Source organism: Schistocerca serialis, chromosome 2 (genome assembly GCF_023864345.2).
Source record: "Schistocerca serialis cubense isolate TAMUIC-IGC-003099 chromosome 2, iqSchSeri2.2, whole genome shotgun sequence".
NCBI lineage: Eukaryota > Metazoa > Arthropoda > Insecta > Orthoptera > Acrididae > Schistocerca > Schistocerca serialis.
The window spans coordinates 464120959-464140685 of NC_064639.1; the positions used below are offsets into that span (position 1 = coordinate 464120959).

Genomic DNA, 19727 nt, shown 5'->3' on the forward strand with positions numbered 1-19727 from the left:
GGTGCTGAAAGATGATAGCTTATGCTTCCAGTGTACTCTCAGAGTCCAAGAAAAAGTGCCTTGCAGCTGTTTGGGTCATCAATAAGTTCTGGCCATATTTATTTAACCATTCTCTGTTTTGAGGGACCTTCATCCTCCACACTGGCTGACTAGCCAAAAGGATTTATCAGGTTCACTGCTGAGTTGGACACTGAGGCTTCAGGAGTATGTCATCACAGTGGCTACAATAATGGATACAAGCACAAGGATACTTAATTTCTTTCAAGCAGAGTGGACAAAATCTCTGTCATAGCTGCATTCAATGACACTGCTGCCAAACAGAGGGAAGAGCTCTGAGTACTATGGGACTCAACTGCTGTGGTCATAAGTCACAGAGGGAAGAGCCAGCATTGCTTTGAAGAATGAGGAATTAACCAAAGGAAAATTCCAAATAAAGGAACATTGTATAAGAGTAACTATGATCCATTGCTGTGGAAATTGTTGCTCGTCTTAACTAACTCATCTATGGCCAGCTGTCTTGAAGTTTGTCTACAATGGTCGAATCTGGTCACCTGTGGTTCACAAAGCCTCTAGACAATATCAAATGCAGGTCACGGGACAGTCTCTACAGATCTGTAAACACCATGTGAGTCACCACAAGATATGCCAGTGACTGAAGCATGTGCCAGAGTTACCTTTGGGCATCTTGTAACAACTCAGTCTGCAGTACTACCACATTTCACCAAACCAGAATGGACCTCTTGGGGAGGTTCCCGAAATAAAAAGAAACTATCTCAGTTCCTAAGCTGTCACCTGAGAAGTGCCTAATACTGAAGTTCCAGAAAGAGCAATGTTCCTTCCAGAAGACAACATTTTGAAGCATAGAGGAACCCATGTGATGCTGTCTGAACTAGAAAAAGTTTTCTGGTCCTGACCCATATCGGAAGGGATTTCACATTGTAATAGCACCCACTGTCTATCACCCACAGTCAAATGGCCTCATAGAACATTTTAATCAGACCCTGACAGATATGCTCTCAATGTACATGGATGTTGAATAGAGAGCTTAGGATACAATAATACCTGTCATTCCGTCATTTCATTCACTTACAATACAGTGAAGCAAGACATTTTAGGCCTCACATCTCTCCCTCTCTCTCTCTCTCTTTACTGCATGATCATGAGGATGAAATGACAATGGATATACTCTTCCCATTTCAACTAGACAATACTCAGAATGACTACATTAAACATCTCATAACTAGGACCTAAGAGGCAAGACAGTGGCTCTTACACAGATCTTTGGCACCTAGGAGAAAACAGAGAACCAAGCACCAGCCAGTGACATACAGCCCAGGATACTTGGTATGGAGTCTTATGCCTGTGCAAAAAAGTTACTAAAGCACTGCTTTGAGCCACATCATATCTTTTGTCACTTGGAGATCACAAACAAAGTTGAAGAGTATGTCCCTTCAACAGAAAGACAAAAGTGCAGAGACATGGGCCATGTCCCCCATATGAAGCCACACTACAGTCCTGTGGTGTAAATAGATGATAGGGGCATCCTGCTCAACAATCGTGAAGCTTTGATGGGGAGGGGGGCTAACTTTGCAAAAGTAGGCATAATGTCTTCGAAGAACAATCTGCAATCACTGGTTTTAAAAGAGGTTTATTACCTGTCTTGCTTATATTAATTTTTTAAATGACTTAATTCAGTTCTCACTGAACCAAAACTTCTCATTAAAAATATCAAGGGGCTATCTTTGATGATATAGAGGATCACTGACAAAATCTCGATCCAGGGGGCTGTAGTCGGTTCCAATAAGAATTTCTGAACCAGCAGGTTGCTGTTTCTCTTGTAGAAGAAGCAATGCTGTGAGCTGTGCTGCAAGCAGTGTAGCATATCAGTTAGCATTGCTGGCTGGCTTGCTGCAAGTTGCCTTTTTGAACTCTACCATAAGCAGTTATTTGTTATTTAGTATTTATAATTTCTGGAAGGTTCTTGAGATGTCTAATGTTTGTAATATCAACAATATAATGAAAAACATAGATTGTTACTCACAATAAAGATGATACATTGAGTTGCAGACAGGCACAATGAAATGGCTGTTACACATTTAGCTTTTGGCCCAAGTCTTCTTCAGAAAAGGCAACACACATACATATTCATTCATACAAGCAGCACATCTCACATACACATGACCACCATCTCTGGCAGCACTGACCAGAATGGCATTCTGGTCTGAGCTGTCAGAGATGGCGGTCATGTGTGCATGAGGTGCACTTGCTAGTGTGAATGAATATGTTTGTTCCCTTTTCTGAAGGCTTTAGCTAGAAGCTAAAATTGAAACAGTCTTTTCATTGTGCCTGTCTGAACTCAATGTATAACCTTTACAGTGAGTAGTAATCTATCTTTTTCCTTATATTGTTGGTACTCCATCCTGGAGTTTCCATCATTTGTAATATTTTTACCCTCTTGAATATTCAGGGTTTGTATAAATAGCAACACTCTTTGTCCAGGAGTTCAGTCCTATTCTGGTTGTATGTTGATGTCTGTAAAAATTGTGTGTCCGTTGTGAAGTGTTGTACTTCATTGATGACCCTAGTTTTGGATTTGGACTTGATTGTGGTTACATCACCACAATGTAGTCGCTAAAATATAAATCACCTGTAATTATGTAAATTATTATATCAGTTTTACAAGGACCAATGGCCTGTCATTTAACATCTGTAAAATACCTGCCTGACTCCTTTATTGCTATTATCAGTATTAGATGTATGGGAAAAAGTAATAATGTTAGAATCTCAAACCTTATACCGAAGCAAATAACAGTAAAGTCTAACACAAGTTCTTGAAGAAAGAGTCTAAAACTTAATCTTTGACGACATCCACAGGTTTAAGAAATATACAGCTGTTGAAACCCAGATACTTTTGCAGATAACACTACTGGAGATAAAAACATTGGAATGAACAAAGTAAACTACTCACCAAACAATAGGGATGAAGGATCTCTCACACACACACACACACACACACACACACACACACACACACACACACACACAGAGAGAGAGAGAGACAGAGAGAGAGAGAGAGAGAGAGAGAGCTAAATTCTCCTGGTTCTGTAACGCAGTCACACCTGTTTAGAGTACGGCAATGGAGAATGTAACTGTGTGAACTGATTCTACAGCAAAAATGAATCCGAAAGATATAAGGCAATACTTAGAAATATTCCCTACCAGTCTTACCCTGTCTTGGCATCATATTTCTCTCCACTATTTGGGTAAACTATAAATGGTATTTTTTGATCTGCATCCTTGAGAAGGGATGAGATGTATGCTGGGTTGACACAGTTTGTACCAACAGCAATAATCTGCTGTGGGTTATGCTTTAAGCATGATGCTACTGCTTCCCTGAACTTTTCTCCATGTGAAACATGATGATGATCCTGTAACAGAAATGTTATACTCTAAGAGGAGACTAGTAAAAAAACTTTATGTTTGTTACAGTATCACAGTACTTTCTGCTTGTATTGAATGCAACCATTAATATATTAATGCATACCAACCATACTATTTCATATCTACACTTTATGTTTGTTACAGTATCACAGTACTTTCTGCTTGTATTGAATGCAACCATTAATGTGTTAATGCACACCAACCATACTATTTCATATCTACACTTAGCAGCTCAAATACATGCATACCAGACATTGCCAGGGGACTAATGGAACAGGATTTCAGTCCGTGGCAGATATAGAAAAACCTCAAGGAGGGGGCACTAAAGATCTATTGAGCTACCTTTACTTTACCATAATAAAAAATAATCAAGTCACATGCAAAGTATAAGAATGTTTTATTTAAACTAATTATACACATATAGAAGACAATGTCATCTTATGATATAAAAAAATTACAATTGTGGTTCTCTTCCTTAAATGATGAATTCTATGCACCTATTCTTCCTGGCAAATTGGTTAATTACATCACCAACAGGACAATCAATGTCAGGGTGAGTGTTCAACAGAGCTAAGCCATTAAGTCGATCGTACTCCATTGTCGACCTCATCCATGTCTTTGTGCGTCACACTGCTGAAAAACTTCTTTCTACTGTAGCAATAGATGCAGGTAGACAAGCAAATATTTTTTACAGCAAGTGCAAAGTAGGATAGTCAGATCTACGACAGACAGACAATGCTTGCATAACAGAATCATGATCATTAAGGACGTTTACGCTCGTTTGCTTGTATGGAAGCATCTCTCCCATTAGTCTGCTTTTAATCACAAAACAGTAGAATATTTGAGACTTTTCTCGAACAAATGCCAGACAGAATAACGTACTGAGATCACTAGAATGGCTGCGACTTCTCTCATAGGTATGTGTTAGCTATCTATGTGCCAGACAGAAACGTATTGTGGCTCCGATGAGATCAACACCAGTATCGATCTGAGCATCATCTTTGAACCTAGCAAAACATTATCTTTGTGTTGTTCCATCCAGTTCTCTGTATGCCTTACTTGTGTGAAGAGGTGAATAAATGAACTCCTGATTATAAGGTGTTGTTTGGCGTATCTCACCCGAGCATCTACCTCACTGGTGACCCCGAGTTGTAACATATTCCATTTTCACCATTTTACTGTGTCCGCGGCCTCCGCGTTGGTTATTTTCGCGTGTATTACATCAACACAACATTCGAACAATGGCTTCCGCCCAATGCCTAACGCCGGATTTTGTGATCGACATGCATCGTGTTGCGGGTGATGTACACCCGCCAGGACTGCAACACGATACCTCTCACTCATCGATTACACACGTTTTCGTGTCTGAAACAATAAATGAATTTAGGAGTGTGCATGACTCCTGCTATCAGACGCCTTTGTTCCCGCCACATGTGCCCTCCCTCATCGACGGTGAAGTTACCTCTTACGGATCTCCGTGCAGTGTGGGATCTATGCCGATTTCTGCAAATGCTCCGTTGAATAACCTACCACCGCCAGGACAACGGTTTGCCATGTCGCAATCCATGCAGTACCATGCGGATTCCTGCTACATGACTGGAACTGCTTTGTTCACAAGTCAACCTCCTAAGCATTTGACCACGCCCGCGTCTGCCTCGATTCAGCTTCAGCACATGCCTTCCTGCTTCAATACCTCGGCCTGCAACAGGAGCAATTACTTGTTATCTGTGCCTGACCTCCATCTCCGTCCTACTGCTACGCCTCAGTGTTTTGTGCCATGACATTCACCTTTTCCGCACACCGTTTTGAGTGAAGTGACTATGAACAGTGAACATTCACACATTTTGCCCAATGTTCGACATCATTTTCCTCACTGTGCTTTTGGACAGTCTGCACCTCCGCAGCCTCCCTGCAACATAAGTGGCTCCAATTCTGATCGCACATCAAGTTTTCTGCGGACTAGAACGCATTTTCAAACTTTGAACTTTTTCTCACCTGTTGCCCCCGTGCCGGCTCCAGTCGAACTTCCGCAACTGCAATTGACACATTATGGTGTCTCACCCGCGTCAGCCTTCCGCGTCGCGACGGATAGCGCTCAACCACAATGCGTCACCTTTATGCTGCCACCCAACCAGCCATCGTTGCCACATACCCTGGAGACACACTCTCCTGGAATACTGCAGCAACAACAGGTCGTTTCAGGCAGTGCCCCAACGAATTCAATGCACCCTGTTCTTCCGAATGTTCTACAACACTTACCAACGCTGCTGCCATTCAATCCCAACAGGGCAACAACCTGGTTCAAAATTGTGGACAAAGTGTTCGACCATTTCAAACTCGACGAATCAACCAGATTTCTGTGCCTTATCACCCACCTGCACGACCAGGAGGACTTGATTGCTGACCTGTTTGATGCCCCGGACTCAGCTACCCAGTACACTCTAGCCAAAAAGACAGTTCTACGTCAGCTTGTGCGCTCAACTGAGACAGCAATACGGCAAGTGCTCCACGTCAAGCAAGTAGGCAACGACAACCCTTCACAACTTTGGAGACAGCTACAGGCCCCGGTCTGTGATGATCTACTCTCTGACACAGCTCTCCTCGCCATCTGGACAGATAAACTACCTCCCCACATCCGCTTTGCTCTGGCTCAGAGGTCTCCCGAACCTGTCGAGCAACGAATGACAATTGCTGACAAACTACATGAGGCATCACTGCTCTATTTTGCCAGACACTGCCTACCTGGCAAGTCTCAGGTTCAGGCTCCTCGCCCTGCGGCCAGACGCCGCACTGTACTGACAGTTCTGCTCGCTCCGGGACGCAGTATACAAACAGCTGGGACGTCACCAACTCCACCCTCGGTGATGCCCCTTCTGCAACCAAACCGGCTGCGGCCTCTGAACCTCGGCCACTGCCTCTGGCAACGAACTTTCCACAGGAAATGCAGCCGCACTACCCATACTGTTACTTCCACACACGGTTTGGTGAGACGGCACAGCTGCAGACCACCCTGCTGCTTCCCAAACACAAATCGCAGGTAGGTCCAGGAGCTGCCTCCTGTGCACAACATGACAGGCACCTCCCAGTGCTCCATTCTGTCCGGGAACAATCGGATAATTACGAACGACTTTATATTAAAGACATTTCATCAGGATACTTTTTCCTAGTGGACACAGGCACCGATGTTTTGCTGCTCCCTACGTCCTTAGTGTCATCAAACATCCGCCCTCATCATACTTCACTGCTAGCTGTGAATTCTACTAAACTACAATGCTCGGGTTCAACCTCCCACATCGTCTCACTCTCCGCAAACTGAAAACTCGAGTGGACTTTTTTAGTGTGCAATATTGAGGAACCTATACTAGGCATTGACTTCTTGCGACACCACAAACTTTCACCAGACCTAGTGCGAAACACCGTGTTTCATCACCTCTCCAAAACTCACTTCCCCTGTGCTCCGTGGAGCAAACCCCCCCATGACACATCGGTCCAGGCTCATCTCATCCATACATTCTCGGCTCTGTCAACGATGTTACAAGAAACAATGCACAAGTGCCTTGTTGAGCTTAAAAACGTTGCTCGCCTACGCAAGGAAAACTTCGAGCTCTCCCTCCGGCTCCACAAAACTTGGCTCCAGCTATCTGACGCAGCAAAGGAATTACAGACACTGCAGCAAGGACAAAGCAAGGTCAGTAAGTGTGCCGAATCTGCTTGTAGTCCCAACAATGGAGCCTCCGTGTGCTTACACCCCACTACCCCTCGCAACTGTGCTATCAAGTCTGCCATAACGTGTACTGACAGTTCCACAGGACCACACCCCCCCTAACACGGCAGCATTTGACACTCGGCCGGAGACGAGTGTGCATGCGCAACGAGCGTCACGTGTTCCCATACTGACAGCTCCTACCCCTCCCCTCATGGACAGCACACCAAACTATGCAACTTCGGCTCCTGTGCACCACCGTGCAACCGCCACTGACAACACAAACAGTGCACTCGCACCTAGCGCTTCGCCCGCGACCATGCTGCCACAGGCCGCGCACTCGGACAATGGACTCACTAATGCTTCACGAGCTCTACCGAGCTCACCCGACCACGGTGCCACTGCTTCGAGCCAGCAGCCATTTTGTCACGTTGACTCCTGGGACACTTCACTGCCTCGGCTCCTGTCGGATCCGCCGAGTGGCTCCGAACACCACGACCTCACCTTGCCTGCCCCGCCCGCCTCACATTGTAAACAAACTGCATCCTGTACCACCGGCAACATTTCCGTCGTCACCAACGGCACGGTTCACAAGCTTCGCCTCACGCCAGGTCCCCTGATCTCCAGTAAACCACGTCGACTTTGTCCTGAGCGCCTCTCTGACCTTATAAAGCAGATTTCTGAACTTCTAAGCTCCGGCGTCATCGAACCCTCTGCCAGGAGCTGCTCTACACCCATTCATATGACACCCAAGAAAGACGGGTCCTGGCACATGTGTGGAGATTACCATTGACTAAACGCACCCCATTCCCAATATTGCCGACTTTATCAGTTCCCTCGCAGGTGCGACCACGTTCTCTGTCATTGATGGCAAACGGGCCTACCACCAGATCCCCATGGCTCCTGAAGACATCGAGAAAGCAGCAATCACCACCCCAGTCAGGTTATTTCAGTTTCAATTCATGCCCTTCGGGCTAAACAACACAACCCAGACCTGGCAATGCCTCATCAACGAAGTGCTATTCGGCCTAAAATACTGCTTTGCATATCTTGATGACATTCTTGTGTTCAGCTCCTCCGTCGAGGACAACATTCGACATCTGCAAACTGTTATGGACACTCTCGCAGCAGCAGGCATCGAGACCAACCAGGACAAATTGCAGCTACATCAACCCTCTGTCACTTTTCTTGGTTTTCGGGTATCTGCCGACGGCATTTCACCACCCCCTGACAAGATACAAACAATACTAAACCTACCCAGACCTTCTTCATTCAAAGAGCTCCGGCACTTTCTGGGGATGGTTAATTATTATCGCTGTCATCTACCTCGGGTTGCGGAGATTCAGGCTCCACTGACGGACGCCTTGGCAGGCACTAAGACTTCTGGATCTCGGCTCGTTCCATGGACCCCTGCTATGACTGACTCTTTCACTGCCCTCAAAAATCTTCTGGCTGAGGCCTGTACCATCACACACCCTCATCCCAAGGTGCAGCTTTTCATCACCACAGATGTGAGCGATACTGCCATCGGCACTGTCCTTAGCCAGACAGTCGACGGCCAAACTTCGCCTCTGCAGTTCTTCTCGCGCAAGCTCACCAATGCACAACGGAAATATTCCGTGTTTGACAGGGAGTTGCTCGCGGTCTATGAAATGATCAAGCATTTTAAGACCGATGTTGAGGTATGCCCTTTCTATGTTTTAACAGACCACAAACGCCTGGCTGCGGCCATTTCAAACCCGCCAGCTGACCCGCCTCCTCGCAGTTTCAGATACATGGACTTCATATCTCAGTTCACCACCAATGTCAGACACAAAGGGTGCTGACAACATAGTTGCTGATTTCCTTTCACAAGTTAACGCCATTCATTCGCTGTTAGACCTCTCTGACCTGCCTAACCTCCAACCCGCTGACAAGGACACACAAAACCTGATTTCAGACTCTACCTCTTCACTACACTTCGTCCGCACCACCTTCCCTGGCATTTCTGGTGAAATTTGGTGCGACGACAGAACGGGCACGTTATGCCCCCTCATCCCAACCACACTTCGTCGAGCTGTCTCCAACGCACTGCATGATTTAGCCCATCCCGGTGTTCGTGCATCCTCCCGCCTCGTAGCGGAGTGCTTTGTGTGGAGAATTTCAATAAGGACTGCCAGTAATGGGCACGCTCCTGCGTCGCGTGCCAACGCTGCAAAGTACAGAAGCACACTTCACCCCCCCCCCCCCCCCCCCCTCGGCGCCTTTTCGATCCCTTCTGGGCGTTTCCGGCATATTCACATTGACATTTTTGGCCCTCTCCCCCCCCCCTCTAACGGCTTTCTTTATCTTCTCTCGTCTATCGACCGAACAACTCGCTGGGTCGAGGCTGTCCCCCTCCCCAATATCACGGCAGAAACTGCTGCTCGAGCTTTCGTTGAGTCATGGGTATCGCGCTTCGGATGTCCAACTATCATCATGACTGACCAGGGCAGACAATTTGAGTCAGCCCTGTTCAACGAGATTTGTAACATTTGTGGCATCCGGCGCATCCATACCACAGCATATCACCCGCAAAGTAATGGGCTAGTTGAGTGCTGGCTCCGCACTTTCGAGGCGGCTCTTCGATGCCACGACTCTCTTTGGACGGAGGCCCTTCCCCTTGTGCTACTCGGCATTCGTGCGATCTATAAGGAAGACCTCAAAGGCACAATAGCCGAGTTCGTATATGGCCAGAACATTGTTCTCCCTGGCGAACTTGTGAGCCCTACAACTTCCTTCCCTCAGTCTGACTTACCTTCCTTCATGGACTGCGTCAGACGCCACTTCATTAATCTCCACATCCCTCCGCCCGCCAGCCATTCCCGCCCTAAGGTTCACGTCCTGAAATCTCTGAACAATTGCGAGTATGTCTTGCTCCGAGATGACACTGTCCGTGCTCCCCTCCAACCCCCATATACTGGCCCGTACCGAGTTCTCTGGTGCTCAGCCAACACCTATGACATCCAGATAAAAGATTCAGCTGTTACAGTCTCTCTCAACAAACTTAAACCTGCTCATGTCGAGCCCGCTTCTACCCCCCTTCAGGCCACGACCACGCCACTCACTGTCATAGCTCACGACGCTCCGACCACTCCCTCCACATCAGACTTACTCACTCAGTCGAGTGACTTCCAGCTCCAATCGTCAAGCTCTTCTCCCAACTTGCCCTCTACTCCAGTCCCACACACTCCGTTGAGGGATCACATGCTCCCCACATTGAGCTTACCTACAATCACGCCCTCGCCGCCGGGCCCTCCTCCGGTGCCTTTGACCTCTCCCCCGTCACCTGCCTCGCCCTGTCGAGGTTTCTCACACCCCCCCCCCCCCCCTCCCCCATCTTGAACGTGCCCTCGCTCAAGGTGTTTGTGCCTGTCCCCCCGGGCATAATCCACGACATCTCTATAATACTATGCGATGACACACTGTTCGTTGTATGTTTCCCTTCATCCGGTGCTCATGACAACCTCCGCCATTCCCTGTCACCTGGTGAAATGTGTTCTCCTCTCGCCCGACGTCGACTTGGACATGCTTCATGTGTTCACCACGCCCACCGGAGACATCGTCGTTGTCACTCTGTTCCTCCCGCAAACCGCCAGCCTACCTGTCACCGCACGACCAGCACGCCCAGTACGACGCCCGGCGCGCTTCAACGACTTCCAGGTTCGGTGGCCGGACCTCCCTTCACATCATCTACCGACACAGCTCCCCGACGACGCTGTCGAGCTGACCGTGGTTCGGCTCACGTGGACCACACCTGCCAACCCCATAGTCAACCCCCCCTCCCCCCGGCCACTCAGGTGTACTTCGTATTGCGGGGGGGGGGGGGGGGGGGGGCGCTATGTGGTGCCGATGAGGACACCAGTATCAGTCTGAGCATCATCTTTGAACCTAGCAAAACATTATCTTTGTGTTGTTTCGCCATCCAGTTCTCTGTATGCCTTACTTGTGTGAAGAGGTAAATAAATGAACTCCTGATTATAAGGTGTTGTTTGGTGTATCTTACCCGACATCCACCTCAGTATAAAATACGATGATGCTATGTAGGAAAGTACAACCACTCGATAACTCAATCCAGTGAAGTTGACTGACAAAAGAATAGCATGCAGGCTGACTGGCAAGGGCGGCACGGGTGGCAATGCGGGTGGCCCCACAAGGGAGGGGTGGGGGTCTCTTGTGTCTCCTATGTATTCACCACTGGTTTTAGTTGGTACACAGCAAACAGCTTAACTCTCATTCTTACAAAACTCAAACTATGCAACTCCATGCAAATACACACAAATTATTTACAGGTACAAAAAGTACAGATCAGATGTATAACAAATGGAGGTGAAACTGGTATGTGGATGCATTAATCAAAAAGTTCTGTTTGCTGTTTGCCTGCTTTGCTCATAGAAAAGTCTGTCCGTGTGTTGATTTACAGATGGGACTACTTTATACTCTTTCCTTCCATAATTTCATAATACATAATATTGTGCAGCAATGGAGCAAATTCAAGTACATATTTATACTGCAGAAATGTTTAGGAATAATATTGCCTAAACTCAGTGACCTAACGTTTTACAGATGTATCTTTAGGGACCTTGGAATTCCTACACTCGTCCATTCATTCATTCATGCATGCATCATATCACATAGATCCTAACAAAAATGAGAACCTTCTGGGATGTGAAATGATTCAAGGTATACATTATCAAAAGACAGGCAAATCACAGAAACTTAATCTGTACACCATGTTAACTATAAACTATTACCATACTGTGTATTACAACACAGTCCTGTTAAATTAATGTGACCACCACCTATGTCAAATGTCAATGTGCAATGACCAATCACAGACAGCAAATGGCAGCATTAGCAGTAGAGAAGCATGTCGGAGGGACGGGGAGGGGGGGGGGGGGGGGGAGACACAGTTCAGTCATTGTTGTAATGCAGAAATGGAGTGATTTATCTGACGTCCGAAAGGGTATGATCATCGGCTTTCGAGCCAAGGGCGGAAACATTTCAGAAATGGCTAAGTTTGTAAACTGTTTGCATGCCACCATGGTTAAATTATATGAAGTGTGGCAAAACAGTGCTATCCAAAACTAATACTAAGGCAACTAGGGTGCACAACAGGCCATAGATGGTGGGTGAATGAAGGCTGTGGAGATGTGTACGAGCAAATAGATATGTAACTGTCAAGCAACTGATAACCCAGACGAAACAAGGGGCTACCAATTGTGTCTCCTCAATGATCGACCAGCAAATAATGCTCCACAACAGGTGCCTCATTCATGCACCCATTATGACTTCTGTTCACCAGCAATGAAGGCTTGAATTCACACACCAGTACCACAACTGCACATCCACTGCATGCCAACAAGTGGCCTTTTCAGATGAATCATGTTTTATGCTCCATCACACAGATGGCCGTTGGCGCGTACAGTGTACAAAGTCTGAAATCAGACACCCTGCAACAATTGTCAGCAGAGTCCAGGCCAGAGGAGGGAGCGTTATGGTCTGGGGAATATTTTCATGGTGTTCCTTGAGTGGCCTGACCATTCTGGAAGGCACTAGTATGTATCGATCCATCGTTACACACAGTTTGTTTTCCCTTGGCATGAAGGGATCTGCTGGAAGGACAATGCAACATGTCACACAGTTCGCAGTGTACGTGTATGGTTTGAAGAGCACCAGAATTAGTTTACTGTACACCACTGGCCACCAAAATCCTCAACTAAGAAACCTAGCATTGCTGTCTGTGACACTGGAATTGGCATGGCTCCACATCCTTGTCAGAACCTTCCAGAACCTCACTGACACTCTTCCTGCACATCTTGTTGCTATCTGCACTGCAAAACGTGCAAAAGGCTTTTGAGTTATTCAGGCTTTTGACAACTGTTCTGATTAATGTAACTGGATAATATATTTGGCTTACACCAGTTAAAGTTAAGAGCTACTAAATTACAAGAAAAGCCACTACTCTTGCTAAAAAAGCTACTGCTTCCTCAGTTATACTGCTGCTATTTATTTTCTATTGGTAACTTAATATTTGCTTGATTGCAAGGGTAGTTTTCAGAAAGAATAGCCACTTATATATGTAATAAATGAGGTCTGTTTACAATACACTGTTACGTGTCATACAGCTAGCAGGAATTTTCAATTATTGAAACTAGATAAGATAATTGGTAGAAGAAATGGATAATGAGGTATTCCTTTCCTTTGTTTTTGAATGTCTGACGGTTTTAAATTTCCTGCGTGATGTCTGCTGGTAACCTGTTATAGATCTTTGTGTTATAGCATAAAACAGCACTCAGAACCCTATGTAGGAATGCATAGTCTGTAAGGATTTTTTTTTATTCATCTAAACATAATCTAGCAATGATACAGGATTTGCACAGTAATACAATAAAAATCAATAGCTCAAATATACATGTACAAAGAATAAATACGTACGCTCTATGCTACAATCAAAACACCATCCCAGCATTTGCCTGAAGTGATTTAGGGAAATCACAGAAAACCTGTATCTGGATGACCAGAAAGAGTAAACTTCATCCTCACGAATATTAGGTCAGTGTCATAACAGCTGCCTCCTTGTTTGGTTGGCCCCTATTATACAATGTTCTTTGATTTACACAAATTTGCTCGAGATAAACTGCAAAATAAAACACAGTTATGCTCTTCATTACTGCTCAGACTGAGGACATGCTCTGATTGCTTCTGGGCCATGAAGATGTTGCCATGCCCCTTCCACCAACTCCAGTCTTTTTGGAAAACTGGCTCCAGGGCCACAAGCATTCAACTATGCTCTATGTTTGCCTTCCTGCCCTTCCCTCTGTCTACCTAAGAAACTGAGTCAGAATCCTCCACCATGGTGAGTGAGATGTTGAATTCGGGACAATGAGAAGCCACTTCTATCATGCACTTAAATCTTGACACTTGATTTTCTTGTAAAGAAGAAAACTGTGGTCATGCACTGAAATGCAACAGGGTGTGGTAGTTTTTGTGGCGGCGTTCGTAGCGACAAACAATTCGCTGTAGAAACGGCTTACGAAGTCACCACCACACTTTTAATAGCGGGCCGACCGGTCCGCTGGAACAGTGAACAGAAAGATGAAAACCCAAACACTCTGATTAAATAAAAGTCGGTACTTATCTTTATTAACGAAGATACAGAAACACAGTAGTGAACTCCGTGTCTACAGAAATCTGTCTAGTTCGAGTCGGAGCGGCTAGGTCAGCGTCGGCTGACGACAAACAACAACTCTGCTGCGATGAACACACAACTGACTAGCAAGTACACAATTTGGTGGCGAGTATACAACTGAGCGGCGAATACAGAACTGTCCTAGCGCTCGCGACTCCAGCGCTTAAGAAACCAGAAGCCAGCGGTGGCGCACGCAGACTTGCGGCGATTTCCTGTATCGCTGGCGCTGCTTATGCGGACGGCGTCCGGACTTTGATACTGCCAACCTTTTGGCAGCGGGCTCAGGTGGCATTACTGGCTAGGATATAACACTCCTCCCCCCCAAATCGCCGCACCGTCATTGAATAATGACGTGGCGAGCGTCGACGGCGGGGGAGGGGTCTGGCCGCAGGCGTAGCGGATGAGACCGGGGCGGAGACTGTTGTCGGTGGCAGTCCCCGGTCCGCACCCCAGCATTGGCTGCGCGGGGCCTCGGGAAACACCGACTGAAAACTGAGGTCAGGGTGCACGCCTGTGACCACGGGCGCAGCTTCTGGTACTGGACGCGACGGGGCGTCGGGACCCACGAAGAGAGGCAGCGTCTCCTGACGCTGCGTCGACGGCTGCTGAGTGGGCGCCGGACAAGGCGCTGCGGTGTCAGACTCCTTGGGGGTGCCCAAGGAAAGCGGCTGCAGGACAGGCTGCACAGCCACCGCTTGGGAAGGCGGCCCGGCTGAGGGGTCGACGTCCATCAGCTCCGAAGGCGGTGGCGACTGAAGAGGGACCGCAGGTGCCGGAGCGACCACCTGGGGCGCTCCCGGATGAAGCTGCGCGGGAGGCATCAACGGGACAGGCTGTCGGCGTGGTAGCGGTGACGACTGCTGCTGCTGCCCTGGGGGCGGCAGCGAAGTCGGAAGGCGCGGCTGGAACCCGCCGCGGACCAAATCTGTGGACAAAGAATGAGCGGCAGAATCCGGGCGGCCAGCGCGGCGCAACTGGTTCTGATGCCTCCTGTGCACCCCAGTAGCACCTTGAACAGTATAAAAACCGCGACCCTGGACACTTATCACGGTACAACGTTCCCAACGACGGCGACCGTGATAAACTCTGAAAAAAACGGCGTCGTTGCGCTGAAAACGCGTGCGATGCTCAGAAGCGGCGGGTCGATCCGGGGGGTGCAACAACCGTAGTAGGGTGCGATGACGACGGCCGTGGAGAAGCTCCGCAGGCGAAGGGCCGTCGCGTGGCGTGGTCCGGTACGACGACAGGAACGTGATGAGGGCCTGTTGACGAGAGTGCGTAGCACGAAGGCGGTCCATATGATCCTTGAATGTGCGTACAAAACGTTCCGCTGCACCATTCGATTGAGGGTGGAATGGCGGAGTAAGAACATGGCGAATGCCATTGGCAGAACAAAAACTTTCAAATTCAGCAGAGGTAAATTGTGGACCACTGTCAGACACTAAAACTTATGGAAGACCCTCAATACAAAAAATTGAAGTCAACGCCTGTATAGTTTGTGCAGACGTTGTAGACTGCATGGGCACAACAAACGGAAAATTACTAAATGCATCTATCACGATGAGCCAACGAGAATTCCAATATGGACCAGCGAAATCAATATGTACTCGCTGCCAGGGACCGGCAGGGCGTGCCCACTCAAAATAGCGTTGAGGCGGAGCAGCTTGGTGTTCGGCACACGTCGAACAATCTGTAGACATCTGCGTAATCTGCTTATCAATGCCGATCCATGTACAATGACGGCGGGCAAGCTGCTTGGTGCGGACCGCTCCCCAATGACCTTGATGCAACAAGTCGAGGACCTTGGATTGGAGCACTTGGGGAACCACTACACGAAGCTGGTCATTCTCGGTGCGTAACAGCAAAACTCCGTGCGAAACAGACAACAGATGACGTTGCGGATAATAGTGACAAACCACAGGATCCGATATGTCCTTTGCCTTGGACGGCCAACCACGTTGAACAAAACGTAATAGTAAACTCAGATGAGGATCTGTAGCTGTCTCACGTGCCACCTGACGATAATCAATCGGAAAATCCCGGAGGGATTGATGCTCATCGGCGTCAATCTGATGGCAAGAGTCGTCAGATGAATCGAAGACATCATCCGCAGCAATCGGCAATCTAGAAAGCGCGTCAGCGTTTGCATGCTGAGCTGTAGGGCGATACAGTATCTCATACTGGTATTGTGATAACAAAAGAGCCCAACGTTGTAGTCTCTGAGCTGTCCGCTGAGGAACTGGTTTAGACGGATGAAACAGTGACGTCAGGGGCTTGTGATCTGTTACTAAATAGAATAGTCTACCATAGAGGTAGTGATGGAATTTTGTGACACCGAACACAATAGCCAACGCTTCCTTGTCCAATTGGCTATAATTACACTGAGCTTTGTTTAGCAATTTAGATGCGAACGCAATAGGACATTCGGTGTTACCGACTCGGTGAGACAACACAGCACCGAGGCCGAAAGAAGAGGCATCACAAGCTAACACCAGAGGCTTGTTAGGGTCATAATGGACCAGACAACGATCATTCAATAAAGCCTCTTTAAGCTGCTGAAAGGCTGATTGGCAATCAGCTGACCACACAAACGGAACATTCTTATGGCGGAGACGACGCAACGGTGCAGCAATCTGTGATGCATTAGGTATAAACCTAATATAATATGTCAATTTGCCAAGAACTGCTTGCAATTCATGCAGATTGCGAGGGGCAGGCAAATCACGAATAGCTGCTAAATGTGACTGGGAGGGATGAATGCCTTGAGCATTAATAACATGTCCCAGATACTCCATCTCCGTAAGGAAAAATGAACATTTATCGATGTTGCAACGTAGGCCTGCCTGAGACAACACTGTAAACAAACACTCCAAATTACGGAAATGTTCAGCAGGCGTCCGACCGGACACAACAATATCGTCTAAATAGTTGCAACACGATGGCACATTAGCCAGAAGTTGTGACAAAAAACGCTGAAAAACAGCTGGAGCTGACGCACAACCAAAAGGCAAACACAGAAAACGGAACAACCCCAACGACGTGTTTATGACAAAATACTGTTGTGATTGCTCGTCGAGGGGCAATTGCAAATATGCTTCACGGAGATCAATTTTGGAAAAGAAACGAGCTTCCCCTAACTTACCCATCAGCTCGTCCGGTCTAGGCAAAGGAAAAGAATCAATGACAGTCTGAGGATTAACTGTCGACTTAAAATCAGCACACAAACGTAACTTGCCAGACGGTTTCTTTATAATAACTAAGGGAGAAGCCCACTGGCTCGCTGAAACAGGTTGAATAACACCGTTGTTTTGCCAACGACGAAGTTCATCTGCTACAGGTGCCCGGAGGGCGTGAGGCACTGGACGAGCACGAAAAAATCGAGGCTGAGCATTATCTTTTAACGTAATATGAGCGGCAAAGTTCGCAGCACAACCTAGTTCGTCTTTAAATATGTCACTGTATTGTTTACACAAATCGGTTATGCTGTCTTGAGGAACAACAACAGAATTAATTTGCAACACATTGTCTTGGATAGACAGGCCAAACAAGTCAAAACAGTCTAATCCGAAAATGTTTACACTGTCTGTAGCGCGGAGCACTGTGAATGAAACTGTTTTTGTATTGCCACGGAATGTGGCTGGCACGCTACATACACCTAACACAGGAATTTGTTCTCCACTATAAGTAGCCAAAGAATGTTTTGCCGCTGAAAGTTTAGGGCGGCCGATAGCCGCATACGTAGCACTATTTATGAGAGTCACAGACGCACCAGTGTCTAATTGAAAATTGAAGGTCTTATCCTGGATGCGTAGCTTCACAAATAGTTTATTACACTGTCTCTGGATCGGTGCAGTGGAGGCGAAAGACACAAAATCAGCGCGTTTAGCGCGTGTTCGCTGCTTACGACAACTCGTGGGTTGGGCGGGTGGAACAACAACTCCCGCTTCACTTGCAGTCTGTACATTACTTTTTACAGCGTTTGAATTATGCTTGGGTCGCATAGCAGAGGGCTGGGTGGGTGGCTTATTGCGAACAAGTTTATTACCCACACGAACCATGGAAGAGTCTTTAAACGCGACCTTCTGGGCGGGCTGGCTGTGAAGAACATGAATATCCATGGGTTGGGCAGCACTAGAATTGTTCTTGCGTTTATGCAAACAAACAGTCTGGATGTGTCCTTTCCTTTGACAAAAGTGACAAACCGCGTTTCTCAACGGGCAACGTTCATGAGGATGAGCAAGAACACACTTAGGGCAAGACTTAACTCTATCATTTTGCACACGCGGCTGACGAATGTGTTTAACATGACGCGGCCGGCTAGTGTTTACAGTCTGACTCTGCCGGTGGGGCCGCGGGCGTGACATAACTTGCTTAGCACAGGCAATTTGAGAAATACATGGCTGATCTAACTCACACTCAGCATAGTCAAAAGTATCTTGGGCTTCAATGATGTTCATCACAGTCTCTAATGACGGGTCAGGCAACTTTAAGATAGCAGCACGAATACGAGAATCTGCAATGTTTTGAGTAATAGCGTCTCATAACATGACATCACTGTAGGAAGCTCCACACACACAATTAAATCGGCACTGACGGGTGAGGCCCCGTAAATCTGTTAACCACTGTTTATTAGATTGATGTGGCAGTTTCTTTAATATGAAGAACTTGAATCTGGTTGCTGCCACATGAACTCGCGACTCGAAATACTCAGCAAGCTTGTTAACAACAACGTCATAGTCTAAAGCTTCTGGCTTGGATTCCGGGAACAACTTACAAAGTAGTCGATAGACTTCCACGCCTGCAGTGGAAATTAAATAAAGCTGCCGCTCAGTACACGTGATTTTGTAGACTGTCATGTGCGCCTGCAACTGCGCGAAATATTCTCGCCATTCTTCTCTTGATGCATCAAAAGCACGGAAAGGTGGTGCTGCCTGTGCTTGTTCCTTTTGTGTTGGAGGATTAGCCGCTTGTTTGGCGATTGCTTCCACCAGACTTTGTATTTGCTGACTCTGTAACAAGATCAACTGTTGTAATTTGGCAGACATAGTGAACACAAATTAAACCGGCCCCCAAAATTTTATCGCTATAATTAGTATAACCAGAAACAAGTTGAACCAGCCCTGCACACGAGTTCGGAAGCCCTCGTCGCCAGTTTTGTGGCGGCGTTCGTAGCGACAAACAATTCACTGTAGAAATGGCTTACGAAGTCACCGCCACACTTTTAATAGCGGGCCGACCGGTCCACTGCAACAGTGAACAGAAAGATGAAAACCCAAACACTCTGATTAAATAAAAGTCGGTACTTATCTTTATTAACGAAGATACAGAAACACAGTAGTCAACTCCGTGTCTACAGAAATCTGTCTAGTTCGA

The 19727-nt window shown here is 47.0% G+C and overlaps 1 protein-coding gene across 9 annotated transcripts in view; it reads right to left on the bottom strand.

The window, feature by feature from the left end:
• The window catches only part of LOC126455599 (uncharacterized), a 148074-nt gene that overhangs the window by 27273 nt on the left and 101074 nt on the right, over nucleotides 1-19727 (bottom strand). For 8 of the 9 annotated variants that reach the window (XM_050091358.1, XM_050091355.1, XM_050091354.1 and 5 more), the window contains one exon: nucleotides 3229-3428. In XM_050091358.1, the coding sequence (XP_049947315.1) occupies nucleotides 3229-3428 (200 nt within the window). Of the gene's footprint in view, nucleotides 1-3219; nucleotides 3429-19727 lie in introns of all 9 variants that reach the window. The other variant, XM_050091360.1, reaches the window with a different exon arrangement.